Raw genomic sequence first — 16,175 nt, 5'->3', positions numbered from 1 at the left:
TTGGTGATACGATCTCTGAGTTGGGATTGTGTCTTTGTGAGAGACCTGGACTTTTGTGAAACTGCCACATCTCTGGAGCGTAAGGAAATTGTGCTAATCTTGTTGTCCCCAGTGTTTCTAAAGGGTCCAGTGTGATTCAGACTTCAAAAGTTGGAATCGTTTTCTTAGATGTCCGTCAGTTTCCTGGTAACTGAGATTTTGCTTTCTTCTCGTCTCAGGAGCGTTTGACAACCTGCTTATGTCACTGAGAACACATATGTCAGCCAACAGTGCCCCGCCCCCAGGATATACTACTTCCCCAAACTTCTTTTCTGCTTGGTCAATCTGTTACATTCTCAGGAGAAGATACTGCAGACCTGACCTGACCTGATTCGGGCCTCCTTGGGAAGAATCTGGCCTCGAAGGACCTTCCCGGCTCAAATGGCCGGTTACGGACATTCTTCCCCGAGTAAAGTCATTCCTTTGGGTTAAAGTAGTACTTTCTTAGCATTCTGCTTCTGTGTTGCAAATTTCAGAGGAGAAGCGGCGGTGGGGTGGGGTAGACTCAGGAGGTCACCTTTGTGAGAATGTTTTCTTCACAAGATTATCGGCATCAAACATGGACCGGGGGATCTCGGAAAGCCCTGTAACCTCGGGGAGGGTGAGAAGGAAGCGCTGACATTCAGTGCCAGGGACGGTGTGCGAGGACAAACTTCTCCAACCGTTACTGGGCTTCAGGCCAAAGGGTGTCTTTCAGACGAGAAGATTCACGTTCCCCTCGCCACCGCGCTCCAGTCTTCCCCAAGCCCCCCGTCGCTGCCGCGGCGCCGCTCTCCTGTTCCACCCCAGCTCTCCACGAGGTTCCCAGGAAAGCGCCGACCTCTTTCCCGCTTCTCCTCCCGCGCAGCCCGGCGTTCGGCTCGGCGCTTCCTCCAGCCCTCCAAAGGCGAGTGGAACAAGACTCCTCCACCGTGGATGGAATAGGACGCTTAAGAACTCCGCCTCAACTGCCCCCCTCTAGGTTTTCCCCGCCGTACCCAAGGCTTTTGGTCACCTCTGCACAAATTTAATAAGACTGAGAGCTCAGAACCGGGAAAGCCAACCGCGGATCCGTCTGGTTCCCCTGCCCGCCAGTGAAAAGCAGTCCGCCTCCGGCGCGGATGCTCTGCATCCTGCAGTCGGCTCTTGGCCGACACACACCTGCCCCGCCGTCCTCTCGCCAGGCCCGCCCCCTCCGCCCTCCCGGGCCTGGGCCTCTCCCCGCCTCCCGCCCGCGGACCTCGCCGCCCCGCCTCGGGCTCCGCCGCGGCCGCCGAGGGTGCGGGCCCGCCCCAGAAGGGCGCCCATTGGCCGTGCGCGCCATCCTTCACCCGGCACATTCCGCCGCCCGCAGGCTTGCGGGGAAACTTCCTTATTATTGTGACGCCGAAATTGGAGAAACCCTGAGCTGGGTCGGTGGAGCCGTCACCGTCGGAATCCCGTGCGGCGGTTCAGCGGCCGCCGAGGTGCGCGGGGCGCGGGGGCCGGGTTCCAGGAAAGAGGGCACCGCGGAGCCGCGCCGCGGCACGGCGGTCCGCGCGCGGCTCTCGGAGGGGCGGCTGCCGCTGCGGCTGCGGGGCGCCTCCCGCGACAGCCCGGGGCAGGGCGCGCGCGGAGGTCTGGGCGCGGCGCCTGCAGTGCCTGCGGGGCGCGGGCGCGCGGGGGCCTCGCGCGCGCCTCCCCGGCGTCCTCGGGGCGCTCCCTGTGACCTACAGAGCCCTAGCGCCCGGGGAGGCCGGAAGCCGCTCCAGGGACGGCAGCGCCCCCACCCCGACTCGGCTGCCTGCGGACGGGGAGGAACTGCGACGCCGAAAGTCAAAAAGAGGATCCTCCCCTTCCTCCCCGCCCGCCGCTTTTTAAATTCCGGGGCTTCGGCGACACCGCTGCGGCGAGGGGCGCAGACTCTGCCCCGCGCAGTGGGAGCCGCCGAGGCCTCTGCGCTTGGGGGAACCCCGGCGGCCGCGAGGAGTTGGCGCTGGGGACACGGGGGGCTCGGCGGCCGCGGTGACAGCGCCACCCACCTGACCGAGGCGGGGCTCGGTTTGCCTGCCCGGAGTCCGCCTCCTGGGCGGAGCCGGGGCGAGGGTGTGTGCGGACACGTGTGTGTGTGTGTGTGTGTGTGTGTGTGTCTGTGTGTCTGTGTGCGCGCGCGCGGACACGTAAGTGCGCGGACGGGCGCGGGGGTGTCAGGAACTGGGGCGTGCGGGGGCAGGTGGCGCTTTGAGTCATCTGCGAATGTGTGGAGTGGGCGCACCGGGCAGCCGACCGAGACTAGCCTGTGTAACCTGAAACAGACGAGCCGGGGAGGGCTGTAGAGACCGCACCTAAAGCAGCTGTGCACTGATTCGGGGTATGCGCCCTGGGCTCCGGGATGTGCGTATTTGAACTTTGCTTTTGGTGTATCAGCGTTTTTGGTTGTTTTGTGATTCCGTTTTACTTTAGCTTTTTAATTGGCCCCATCTGGAAGTACCTTAAATTCAGAGCTAAGCCTTCCAGGATTTTGCTTTTGCATTCATTACGCACGGAATGCTTTAGGAAAGACGGTTCAAGCGCTCTCTTCCATTTTTGTGTCTCCTGACTCTTTCCACAACTAGGAGGCTATTTCTAGAACATTTCATCTGATGATTTGATAACATCGAGTGAGCTGCTTTTTAACTCCAGACTGAGGAGAAAGAAAAATAAAATGAGGATTAACACCCTTTTTAAATGCAGTGACTCTGGAGAGAGATGCTGTCTTGTTTTAGTAGCAGATTACTGTGTAGCTCTCCCTCTTCCTACTTTCCTTTACCCTGGGGGGTAAGGGGGTGGCATTATAAACCAGAAAAGAGGCGTAGTGTACTTAACGCCCTTTTAAAGCAAAACCGATGAATTACACATCGTTGACCGCCTGGAGGCTAGGAACCTTCTGGAGAAAGGACGCAGGAATCAAGGAGGAAGACTTGAAACCTCTTTGGCAGAACTCCTCCCTTGGCATGAAAAAAAAGAAACACAGTTGGTTAGCAGGCAGTTTTACTTTTCCAGTTAGTAGTTGGGATTTTATTTTTGAAAAAAGAAACAGATTCCAAAATGTTCCGAATGGTGTGGTTGGAGCCATTGGTTAAAGCATTTCATTCCGAGTAGCAGATTTACATTAATTAAGATTTGCATAATAATTAAAAACTTTAAAAAGATACATAATGAGAGTTGTACCACTACTGGAGGTACAAGATAGTTTTGCTGCAGTCTCAGAAATAGAAGTGATAGTCTCCAAATTGAAAGGCAGTTTCTTGCATAATATGGAAATAAAATTGTGGTGCTAGTATCTTAGAATCATGCAGTACTGTACTTTTCCTTTTGAGAGACTTAAGGTGCCTGTCAGATAGTCGCATCTTGTTTTGCACGAAAGAGGATGCGGTGATGAGAAGGAAGGAAAGTCGAGAAAGACATCAAAACGGCTGGTAGCAAAATAAGCTATAATGTGTGTGGTACATGGAAAAATGGAGGGAAAAAGTGAATTACTTTTCAAAAATGCACCTTTTTAAACCTAAACGGGAGGTTTTAAAATAACTTTATTTTTACAGCTACTGCAAACGCTAGGAATTTTTAAAGGTGCGTCTCAGAGTTCACTTTTAACGTCATGCTCTAACCAGCTGAGCTGACTGTCCAGTTGACTCTAACTTCACGTTTAGAGGTGACATCTTCATAGTTGGTCAGTGGTTATCTTATTGGTGTTTAACTAAACTCCAGTCCTGAGATACAATGTTGGGGGAATAGTCAAGCTTGCATAATTTAAAGATATTCTTATTTTCGGAAGTTTGCTTTTCATTTTGTTTTCAATAACATGAAAGCACCTTGTAGCATTCTGTATTAATGTTAATTGTTTTTTCTTTAACTTGCAGATCTGCAGGTTGAGGTGGAACCATTCTGGCTTAAGTACAGATGCCAAGTGTGTGTGACCTGTGGTGAGTTGCTTAATTTCTCTGAACCTCAGTTTCCTCACCTTGTACTTGGGAATAATATCTAACTCACAGAATAGATACGAAGATTAAACAGGATAATCTACGTAAAGGACTCGGATTAGTATAGCTGCCTAGAGAGGGACCTTAACAAATCCTTACTGACTTCTTTCACTGTGACGGAGTGAAGAGAACAAAGTGAGCCCAGGAAGTAGGAGACCTAGTTTCTGGTCTTGGATTCAACCAGTTACTTCTCAGAGGACCAAAGTTAACTTCAGCTGCCATTAAAATGAGGTTAGGAATGTCAATCTCTTGCCTGGAGGTTAGATCAAATGGATTTTTAAGGTCTCTTTAATAAGATGACCCCTTTGATGCTATAACTCTGCCCCCTTTAGACATTTACTACATTTAGAAACAGCACTTGCTGGTGTCAGGGGCTTGTGTTTCTGTGTGTGAGCCAGTAAGTGAACTAGCCTCACCGTAAGTTCCGGTGAATGTGGAGGAAAGCCTGGCTAACTCTGTTGAGGTGGCCTCACGCATCCCTCCTGTCTCTGGCTTACACAGCTTGGTTGTAGCTCTAGTTGCCCACAAACATTGCCAGTGATTCAGCTAACGTGAGCTCACTTACTATGTGCAATGTTCTTCTTTTAACATTTGTTTTTAAAATTGGAGAAGGAGTATAGCTTGGCTTTGTTTTATTTAAGTGGTGGTATAACATCATGTTTAAGAGCGTGGACTTTGGAGTCTGGGAGATGAGATTTGAATCCTGCCTTTGCCACTTAAACTAAGTAAGTTTCCACCACAGCTAGTACTTATTTACATGCTCTTGGTCAAGTGACTTAACCTTGCTAAGTCTTGAGGTTATAGTAAAGGGCAAATTAAATAATGTATGTAAAGTTTTTAGCACAGATTCAGACACACAGTAGGCTTGCAGTAATAGTAACTATTACTTTTTCTTCATTCAACAAGTATCTGTTGAGCCCTCCCTTGTGCCAGACACTAGTCTAGTCTCTAGGGGTAGAGAAATGAACAAAGAGGCTCAGGCCTTCCTTCATGGAGCTTCTGTTCCTCAATGCTAGCATTGAGGAACACCATTATTTAATGACAGCTTGGATCGTAAAAGGCATTCTGCTTTCAGATCCGCTAAAATGTGGTGAGGGGAGAGCACATTGAGCATGGAGGAAATACATTGTTGTTTTTTTGTTACTGCTTAGGGAATGTGTATCTAACGGAACCGGGCAAACAAAACTGTTAACAACTTTAGATTGTGGGAGATCTGGTTTTCTCAGATTCGGGTTCAGTTTTCTAGGCACTTATGAAGCATCTACGGTGCTCCTTTGTTATGCTGGGGACGGGAGATACACAGATGAGTAAAACCTGGTTCCCTACATGGAGACGCTCTCAGTCGGCTCACGGATGGGGAATTGGTGGGTGAGATGCAAGAAGCAGTGATCTTACCCCAATAGTACTTTTCATTTTTTAAAAGACTGTGAAGTATCTGAAAGCATAAAACAGTACGTGTAATATATGTTCTCCAAACAACAATAAAAGGACAGAAGCAGAACATCAGCCACGCTACTGAAGCTCCCTTTGTACTCCTTCCAGAAGGTCCCCTTCCTTGTCCCATATACACAGATCTCTCTCAGTCTTTGTATTGATCATTTTTTTGCTTTTCTTTCATAGCTTTAGCACCACTAATGTTTTTATCTCCAAATACTTGTTATACTTGTGTTTGGACTTTGTAAAGATGCGTCACATTCTGAATTCTTCTGTGAGTTTTTCCCCTCCTCAACACCATTATTAAGATTTAGCTGCACTGATGTTTGTAGATGGAATTCATTGCTCTTCCACTGCTGTCCAGCGTCCTGTTGTACGTATGTGTTGCGGCTCATCCATTTCCTTACAGATGGGCACTTGGGTTGTCTTTGTTCCGTGTGTTTCAGATAATCCTGAAATGAATGTTCTTGTGTGTACACCTTGGGGCATATATTCCTGAGTTTCTTGCTGCATTGTACAGTAGGATAGCCACTAGCCATGTGTGACTACTTATATTAAAATAAGTAAAACGAAATGAAATGAAAATGTCAGTTCCTCAGTAACATTAACCACCTTTCAGGCGCTCAGCAGACACCTGTCGCTTGTGACCACCACACTGGACAGTACAGACATGTAACATTTCCATCACAAAGTTCTCAGTTTCCAGGTTTTCCTCATCTCTGTATCTCCAGTGCTCAGCATATCGAAGGAGCACTGTAGACACTTGATAAGTTGGACCGTGCTGGTCGTGTACCTAGGAATGGAATTACCGTGCGGTGGGGTATTTACAGCTTCATCTTCACTAGAACTAATGCCCACTTGTTTTCCAAAGTGGTTCTGCCGACTTACACTCCCACCAGCTGCGGGTCAGGGTCCTGGTTGCTCTATATCCTTGGCTCGGCACTGCCAGACTTTTTAATTCTTGCCCGTCTGGTCAGGTGTCTTTTTCTGAAGGCAGACGGAGCCTTATGCAGACAATGGAAAGATCATTCTTCCAGTTGTACAAAGCCCAACACCAGGTAGTAAAGAAGACCCCGCCTCTGCAGGGGTCATCAGGGGAGGGGTAGGAATGTTTCCTGTATTGGCTAAAAGGGTCAGAGGACCAAAGTCCAGCTGAAGTGAGAGAGAGAAACCAGCAAGGAGTGGATTCACACTGTTGAAAACTTCTCTCTGCCTTGTGTGCCGTTTCCGCCTGTGGTAGTAAACTTTGGGCGTTAAAGTATGTCATTAGAATACACCTCCTTTGTTACTGGAGTTAATTCTGCATTGGAGTTTTGGCTCCAGATGTATTCAAAGCTTGGATTTGGGGAGTGCCTGCAGAGCACTGAAGCCTGGGACGTTCTCTTTCCCTGCTGTTGGAAAAGACCCTCCCTTCCCCGTACACCATTTAGGTAAAGGCTTCTGAGCTTTTTTGAAACAAAGCTGATCCCTATCGTAAATGAGATTAGAAGTCCTGCCTGAGCGTTATTTAGGTTTTAGCGTCTTTCAAAGAAATAAGAATCAGTTGTTAGGCTGATGTTTGCACAGTCTTGACTAGCAAGACAGAGTTTAGGAATTGCAGCTTGTCTTTTAGCATTCAGCTCTCTAGGGCTGATAAAAGGAGATTTATCTACCCCCGCCCCCCAGCTCGACCTCCCCAGAATTTAAAAGAAAATACATACAGAACACTTTGTCCTTGCCACCTCGACTTCCCTACGTGTAAATTATGCCGGCCAGGGGTAGCGCCGCCTTGCCCTAGCGCAGATCTGGCGGAACAGCAGACGCTAAGCCCGGGAAGAAGGGAGTCACACCCCAGCCCGCTGGGGAGCTTCCCTGCGTGCCGAGGACCCAGAGCAGGTGCTGCAGGTGCTGACAGCGACCTGCCACCTGCACTGAGTGCCCGGCCCCCATGCTAAGCGCTCGTTACTCGCGTCCTGTCAGTGGTCCTCACAACAGCCCTGTTGCTCTTCTTGACACTTTAGGGACAGGAACCAGGCTTAGACTGTTTAAATATCTTCCCCAAGGTTTCACAGCTAGCACGTGGTCACTCTGGGGCTTGAACTTTGGTCCTTTTGACCCTTAAGCCCTGCTAACATTATCCTGAGTCTTCTACCAAAAATAGATGAGGAGAAGGGCTGGGAAAAGTACGAGATGTGACACGGAGGGAAGGAACGGAAGGTCCATCTTTCCTCCTTTTCTTTTGCCATGGGGAGATAAGAGGCGGGAAATGGAGGGGCCGGACTGAAGTGGCCCAGGACAGCCAAGGTGGCTGGTACGGGTGCTGAGCCGGTGTGTAGTCCTGTATTCTTCTGTAGCACCTTTTATAATTGTGTGTTTTGAAGGGAAGTGAAAGATTCTACTCCTCTAGAAGCAAGGGAGAGATGGTGAGTGAGGAAAAATGGGTGAGAGGACCCAGGAGATCCAAATGCCCAGTGATGAAGAACATTGCCAAAGATAGACCTTAAAATTCATGGACGCCAACAGCTTCTAGATTCGGGGGTTCCACCAGAGTGTACTTGAAGTGAAAGCTAAATTAATGTCTGACTTCTCTTCAACGCACTGAACTTCTCTCCTGAAAGCTAGATGCTTTGGGTGCCTCCTTCTCTACTTTTGGCAGGGCGCTGTGATGAGCTACACCATATCTCCAATTAGGGTTAATAATTCTTTGATAGGAATACATCTTCTCTGTGGTTGCTATTTAGTGACCTCTGAATAAGTAGTTTTCTTTTTTTTTAACACCTTTATTGGAGTATAATTGCTTTACAGTGGTCTGTTAGTTTCTGCTTTATAACAAAGTGAATCAGCTATACATATACATATGTTCCCATATCTCTTCCCTCTTGCGTCTCCCTCCCTCTCACCCTCCCTATCCCTCCCCTCTAGGTGGTCACAGAGCACCGAGCTGATCTCCCTGTGCTATGCGGCTGCTTCCCACTTGCTGTCTATTTTACATTTGGTAATGTGTATATGTCCACGCCACTCTCTCACTTCGTCCCAGCTTACCCTTCCCCCTCCCCGTGTTCTCAAGTCCGTTCTCTACGTCTGCGTCTTTTGAATAAGTAGGTTTCATTTGACTACTTGAAGATTGCATGACTGTAATTCACGTGGGCAGGATTTTTAACAATAGCCCTATTTATCTCTTTTCATAAATGGTTTCTACTAGTCAGTCAGGGATGAGGCCGTACCCCAGGCTGCTTCCCCAGGCTTGTAGTTGGCCAGAGCATCAGAGTTCAGCTGCCGCTCAAGGACTGAATCATGTGAAACAGACTTACAAGAAACTGATAGATCCAGGATGCCGAATTAACAACGAGAAGTAGAAATGCCAAAAAGGCTGGGATGCTTTGGACAGCTGGTCACAGTATTCTTTCCCCATAGTAGTGTCTGCCTTGGAAACCAAGTTATTTAAGATTGCGTATTAATCATGGAATCTAAGCAGCGCAAGTGGCTGGGTAAATTTAATGATGAATGTTATGGAGTCTGATCTCCCCATCTCCATTATTGGGCAATAATTACTTAGCAGATCAAATAGTCAGCTTGACTGGTTATGGTACCCTTTCTCTCTGGACAGAGCTGGAGGTATTGGGAAGTTCTGACTGTCTGGCTGTCCATTTTCTAGACTCCTTACTGTGTAGCATACTAGTCAAGAGCACATTCTCTGGGCTTAAATCCTAGCTCTGCCACTACCTCGTTGTGTGATTTAGTCAAGTCACTTCAACGCTTTCTGTCTCACTTTCTTTTTCTTCATTCTCTTTTTTTTTTGTCTTCACTTTCTTCATTTACAAATTGGAGTTGATAATAGCAGTGCCTACCTCGTAGAAGATTAAATGATATAATATCTGTGAACCACATAGAAAAGTGCACTCAGCATAAGCTCAAATGAAGTCTTACCTGCTGTTGTTATTAATAGTGTAATGTTAACATTATCAGGTAGGAGCTTTTTTTAAATTTCGAGTGACAAGTCCAATTCAGACATTCCTTCTTAAGCAGACAAAGAAGGGACGTCTTAGACTGCATAGAGGTGATTCTCATTTTTCGTGGTAGTTAAGTTCTGTGAAGTTGCTGAGAACACCACATGAATAAAGACTGAGCCATTGCTCCTGGGGAAACACAGGGTTAGTTAGGTTCCTGCTAAGCGCCTCTGGTCAACAGATGAATACGTAACCTTGTTTCATATATGTTTAAGTGTGTTTCTGGGGGGAATCTCCCGGTGGTCCAGTGGTTAGGACTCTGTGCTTTCACTGCCCGGGTTCGATCCGTGGTCAGGGAACTAAGATCCTACGAGCCTTGTGGTGCAGCCAAAGGAAAAAAAAAAAAAAATCTAGAAAAAAGTGTGTTTCTTTTTAGACACCTTATTTGACCCCTATTCCTTACAAATGATTAACTCTATACAATATTTCTTTATCATAAAACACTAGTCAGGAAGAGTTTCTTTTTAACATTTTCCTGACCCTGGGTAACGTGACAGTAAGTCTCTTTGGCTTTCAGCCTCACAGCAGTGCTGTCTACTACACGCTGTAATCAGGCATCATTTCACGAATCCCCACATACTCAGTTGCTTTTCTGTCTCTTCTGTAGCTTCATTATGCACTATAGCTGTTACTCGAGCACTTTCCAGAGCGGCCACGTGTACTGATCAGTGAATTTCCTCTTTTTTGCATTAGCATTGAACTCACAGCCAGCCGCACTGGAACTCACGCATGAACGAAGCTCATCTATCACAGGTACTTTCTTTGTGCGGTACATCACAGCCTTCGTGTACTTAGGAACACGAGCCAGTGCTTCAGCTCTATGCTCGGGGGGCATTTTAAACAGCACAATCACCAACAGAACAATATAAAAGCATGAAAACTGTGGCACTGAGTCAAAAAGATCACTCGCTTACAGTGTGAGAGTTGAGACAAGAAGGTAGAGCATCGTCTTGTTTGACTTCAGCTGGGAACGTGCACAGGGAGTGGCTCAAATTTTTCACCTCTCTGCACACGTCTGGGAATGACTGCAGAAAGGCTCCGAGTATTGACTTTGAGGTTACAAATAAATATCGGTGAGTAGGCAAATTCACAAGTATGGAATTCATGAGTAATGAAACACAGCTGTACTCAGGAAGAGTGAAGGTCGGGGTGCTGGCCCTAGGCAAGAGGGGAACCAAGGCTCAGTCAGCATCAGTGGGAGTCTCTCTGTCTCCTGTCTTTGAACCTTTCTGGCTGGTAGCTTCCCAGTGTCTTACAGGTATCCTCTGTGTGACAGGGAAGGGAGCTTCCAGCAGCTACAGTTACCTTCAGAGGCAAGAGGCAGTCTTCCATCAGAGCTCCATGGGACTTAATGGGGGAGGACTCTGGCCCAGTTGGGAGTGTGAACCTCTCCCTGCACCAATCCCAGTGGCTTAGGAGTGGCCTTCTCTGAGTGGCTTGACCAGGGTCACGCTCACCTTTGTGCAGGAGGACGTAGGGTTTGTTACCAGATAAAGAGGGACTTGAGAGAGATTAGACAAAAGGGCATTCCCTAACACCTTTGAGGAGTTTATTTTAAACTAACCTTCATTCTTCAGAAAGGTCGTACCACATTGGGTTGCAGCTTTCTCTTACATTAAGTGCATTTCAGTCGTGGCCCTTTTTAATTGATGAATAGTTTTCCATTGTATTTTATTGATGAGCGCAGGCTCAGTAGTTGTGGCTCGCGGGCTCAGTAGTTGTGGCTCGCGGGCTCAGTAGTTGTGGCGCGCGGGCTTAGTTGCTCCGCAGCATGTGGGATCTTCCTGGACCAGGGCTCGAACCCGTGTCCCCTGCATCGGCAGGCGGATTCTTAACCACTGCGCCACCAGGGAAGTCCAGATCTGAATGCCATATTTTTAGACACATTGCATTTGTCTGGTTAAGAGGATGGCTTAATGCCTCAGCTGCCTAATCTCATCCTTTTATCTCAATTCTGACTACCTTCACTCTCTGAGGGCACCTTTATTTTCCGGTTTCTAAGACCTCTTGTGTTGTGCACTGACTGCATCACTCCGTACGTTTCTTTGGGGTGTGCTCTTGCTCTAGTACGTGATGTATAGATCTGCTTGGGTGGCCGTGTAGCCCAGTGGATAAGAGCGTGCACGTTGGCTTCAGGCCTAGACTCCTAGCCTGGTTGTGTGCCTTCCAGCACTGTGACCTTGAGCGTGCTTCTCAATCTCTCTGAGCCTTGCTTTATCTGAAAATGAGGCTAACAGCAGCGCTTAGGGTACAGAGTTGTTAGGATGAAACGAGACAATGATACAAGATGCTTATTCGTACAGTGACTGCGGGATAGTAAGCACTGTGCTGTTGTTGTAATTATTGGTAGGAGAGATAAGACAAACTCATGAAATGTTAAAAATGAAGAAAGTGATTAGTGCAAATACAGCAGCTGAGCAAATTGGGGAAATTAACTTATGACTAGACTGCGATCTTGCTGCTCTTTTTAAAGGTCTGTCCTCCCCCGCTGCCCCCTGCCCCGCCCCCCATCCCTAGTTTGCATCTTATCTCTCCTCCCTTCCTTCCCACGATTGCATTTAACTCAGAATAACGTTTTTTTTTCATGTTCTTTATTGGAGTATAAATGCTTTACAATGTTGTGTCAGTTTCTGCTGTACAACAAACTGAATCAGCTATATGTATACATCTATCCCCATATCCCGTCCCTCTTGCGTCTCCCACCCTCCCTATCCCACCCCTCTAGGTGGTCACAAAGCGCCGAGCTGATCTCCCTGTGCTATGCGGCTGCTTCCCACTAGCTATCTGTTTTACGTTTGGTAGTGTGTATACGTCCATGCCACTCTCTCACTTCATTGCAGCTTACCCTTCCCCCCCGTGCCCTCAAGTCCAGTCTCTACATCTGTGTTTTTATTCCTGCCCCGCCATTAGGTTCATCGGTACTGCTTTTTAAAATTCCATATGTGTGCATTAACATATGGTATTTGTTTTTCTCTTCCTGACTTCACTCTGTATGACAGATTCTAGGTCCATCCACCTCATTACAGATAACTCAGTTTTGTTCCTTTTTACGGCTGAGTAATATTCCATTGTATATATGTGCCACATCTTCTTTATCCATTCATCTGTTGATGGACACTTAGGTTGCTTCCATGTCCTGGCTGTTGTAAATAGTGCTGCAGTGAACATTGTGGTACATGACTCTTTTTGAATTACGGTTTTCTCAGGGTATATGCCCAGTAGTGGGATTGCTGGGTCATATGGTAGTTCTAGTTTTAGTTGTTGATTGTACGAAAAGGAAGCATGAATTTTTAAATGGTAGTGAAACTTTGGGGTAGTCAGCTGTAATCAATCAGCCAAAGGTTGACTGAGCACCTGCTAAATCAGAGAGGTATGTGTCGTGCCGTGGTCCCTGCCTGAGGCAATTAAAATTTGGCTGAGGAGTTAAGTTATAAGAGACAGAGAAAGTTTCCAGTCAAGGCCGTATAGTAGATGTGTCAGAGAGATGCAGGCTGACTGGGGCTGGAATGGTCCCCAGAGGCTCTCAGGTAGGAATTGAAGCTTGACCCAGATCCTGAAGGATGTGGAAGAGAGAATGGCAGAGAAGATAGCATTTTTTTCCCCGTTTCTAATTTTTGTTTTGAGTAGTGAATTACTACTATGCAAATTAACAATTGGCTACCTAAAGGAGTTAGTTAGTTCAAAATTAGTTAGTTTAAAAAAACCCAAAACCAGAAAACTCAAAGGAGAGGTGCAACAAGAGGGGACAAGCTGAAGTCATGAGGGTAGTTTCAAAACAGTTATTGACATCATGGTTTGCAGACATTGTTTCAGCAAGTCTCCTGGACTCAGTTCTTCATCAGTGATCTGAAAGCCACATTCTGTCTGTTCACTGTTCCTTTACACAAAATTTATTTAGACTTTTTTTTTTTTGCGGTACGCGGGCCTCTCACTGTTGTGGCCTCTCCCGTTGCGGAGCACAGGCTCCGGACGCGCAGGCTCAGCGGCCATGGCTCACGGGCCCAGCCGCTCCGCGGCATGTGGGATCTTCCCGGACCGGGGCAGGAACCCGTGTCCCCTGCATCGGCAGGTGGACTCTCAACCACTGCACCACCAGGGAAGCTCTCTTTAGACATTTTTTAAAACTCTTACTAAAACAAAAAAATAGCATTATTATTATAACTACGTTCAGCAATATTAATATGTTTTATTTTGAGATGCAAAGTATCTGAAGAATATTAAGGGGGGGCTTCTTTAAAATTGATTACATTTATTCCTTAAAGTGATTTTTTTTTTCTGATTCCCCCGCACCTTTTTTTTTTTCTTACAAAGCTCTCTTCTAGGCTACATGACTCCCTGAAGGACAAGAACGATGTTATGTTGGGGATATTGGTCTCTGGGCCAACCTGGGATGAGCGCTAACCTGCAGGGGATTGTGGCCGAGCCACAGGTGTGTGGATTTGTATCCGACAGAAGCGTCAAGGAAGTGGCCTGCGGAGGAAGCCACTCCGTGTTCCTGCTGGAGGATGGGGAAGTTTACACGTGCGGTTTGAACACCAAGGGGCAGCTGGGCCACGAGAGGGAAGGAAACAAGCCAGGTGAGTGCACCTAGGCAGGCTCGATGACGGGCGAGGCTGGCCGAAGGTTTCCTCACCAAGCGTTGACCTTTCAGGGAGGCTCTCCTTTTGGTGAGAAATGATGAGGTAGGGTCTTAAATTGTGACTGTGTAGTATTTTTCACACTAGCATGTGCCATTTTCTTTGTCACTTGCTGTCTCTTTTGTTCAGTCCAAATCACATCAAGAGGCCAAAGCTTCATGGAAAAACAGCCTTGCTGGGTTTTGTCTAGAGAATTTGATTCTTTTGTGTTCTTTTAGGAAAGTCAGTTTGGCATTAGGGTGAGTTTTTTTTTCCCCCTGTGCCTGCCTCCCTCTTTTCTCATAGTTATTCTCTCCCGTAGCATGTATCAGTATTAACTTGTAATCATTAATTTTTATGTTGACCCTTGGATAAAGGGCTGCAGGGCTGGTCTTAAGGCTAGATTGTGAAGCATGTGAAGCACGATATTGTGGGCTCCTAGCCCATTCTTTGCCTCCTGGTTCCCTCATTAGAGCCTCCTTGAGAAGCCGCCGCCCCAGGCCTGCCCACCTGGAGCAGTGCCCAGTGTTCTAGCTAGGGGCTCCTAAGCCGTGGGCCCTGGACTCTGCGGAGTTCTAGGAAGGGGTCTGTAGCACGGGCCACACGTGTATGTACACCTTTCTATGTACAGCGCACCTCATGCTACGTGTTTTCAAATGTAAGTAGATCCTGTTGTTCACTGAAATAAAGATTCAGTTCACAGTGCCACCAGTTCATTAATTGAGTTAGTAAATCCTAATCGTTATGTGCTTAACCAATGAATATAATACAAAATTAAAATATATAGCTGTTATGGAAGTGGCAGGAAGGTTTTTGACTTTAAAAAATATTTCTCATATTGGAAAAAACCGAGGTCTTTTTTCGCCTCCTGTAAAACCTCACTTGTGTCTTGCATGGCGCGCCTACGCATGCCCTGTTCCCCAGCTGAGAGCAGTATCTCACAGCTGATGCCTGCGGGGGGGGTCCCAGCCCAAGGCGTGCTCCTGTCTGGGGGGAGTGTCTACATTCAAGGCCCATTTTAAGAGACCCGTAAGGCCCGCTTTACACCGGTGATCCTGGAGGACTTGTACCCACCCTGGCCAGCCTTTGAAGGGAATGTTTTTGGGACCAGGAGATCTTTGTGGTAACGCCTGTTGAGACACCATGGTTGGGGGGACTCTGGAGCCAGACACACCCGGTGGAGGAGGCGTTACCTCCCCTCTGACTCTGTATTTCCAAACCTCAGCTCCTTTCCTGGAAAAGGTGACTCCCTGCTGTTCTGTAGCTCTTGAAGAAGGAGATTCAGATGGTAAAGAGGTCTCCCCAAGGCTACCTGTAGTCTGTGAAGGCCGCCGTCCTCGCACCCTCCTGTCTGTTTTCTCCATGACCCTGCCGTCTGTCAGGCTGCCTCCGGGTAGGGCCAGCCGCGCAGAGGTGCCTCAGGGCTCACCTTGGTCCTAAGACCTGGGGCCAGAGGATGGGACCTGGGATGGCAGGTGAAAAAGGAAGCCGAAGCCCTTGCAGGCCAGCGATAGCAAAGATGTGCAGATGGCAACGTGGTGAATACGCCTGAGTGCCATCTGCCATCCTTCCAGCCGGCCCTCCTGCCAGAGCGCCTGGCGCCAGGTGGGCGGTCAGCCCGCATCTGCCCACAGTTGCTCCCTCCCGGGAGGCAGGGCTGAATGATGGCGAGCGACTCCAGCCAGCGATGTTCCAAGAAGGCTCTCGGGCTCGACCACGCGATCCAGCCGGTGCTTGCGATTGAAATTTGGAATGAGCCAGGCTCTAGTGTAGATTGCAGTGGAGTCCGGAAATTGCTGTTGCTGGTTAAGCTTGCCTGTTAATTGCAAACGGCGTAGCAGCTGCGGAATAGTGCCTCATTGAATGGAAAGATTCTGTGGGAGGGAGCCTCCCTCTCTTTAATTTTCTCATTGGTAGGTGCGTTCTAAATCTGGGTGCCAGTTGGGTTTAGTTTTACTGAGTGGGAAGAAGAGAGTGAGCTTGTTTTCTGTGTGTGTTTATTGAGAGCTGTGACCTGGGGAGCTGCTAGGCACGGAGGGGACGTCAGTGACAGAGGGACCCTGTTTCGGGCAGCCTGTAATGGCTGGGTCCACAGGAATGCCATCCCCGAGTAACCCCTGTGG

General features: G+C 48.1%; 1 protein-coding gene across 9 annotated transcripts in view; it reads left to right on the top strand.

The window, feature by feature from the left end:
- Positions 1 to 1,343: 1,343 nt before the first annotated feature.
- Positions 1,344 to 16,175, top strand: part of HERC3 (HECT and RLD domain containing E3 ubiquitin protein ligase 3) — a 138,239-nt gene continuing 123,407 nt past the window's right edge. For 5 of the 9 annotated variants that reach the window (XR_004349898.1, XR_004349899.1, XR_004349900.1 and 2 more), the window contains exons 1-4: positions 1,344 to 1,484; positions 3,897 to 3,959; positions 10,130 to 10,189; positions 13,750 to 14,013. Coding sequence is in view for 4 of the 9 variants with exons in the window: in XM_032631841.1 (XP_032487732.1) it covers positions 13,788 to 14,013 (226 nt within the window). In the remaining 5 variants the exon portion in view is untranslated. Of the gene's footprint in view, positions 1,485 to 2,311; positions 2,369 to 3,896; positions 3,960 to 10,129; positions 10,190 to 13,747; positions 14,014 to 16,175 lie in introns of those variants that run through there. The other 4 variants (XR_004349901.1, XM_032631843.1, XM_032631842.1 and 1 more) reach the window with 3 other exon arrangements.

The sequence above is a fragment of the Phocoena sinus genome, chromosome 5, assembly GCF_008692025.1.
Source record: "Phocoena sinus isolate mPhoSin1 chromosome 5, mPhoSin1.pri, whole genome shotgun sequence".
Taxonomy (NCBI): Eukaryota; Metazoa; Chordata; class Mammalia; order Artiodactyla; family Phocoenidae; genus Phocoena; species Phocoena sinus.
Note: the sequence above shows the minus strand (reverse complement) of the source record. Positions and strands in the feature narration are given on the sequence as shown.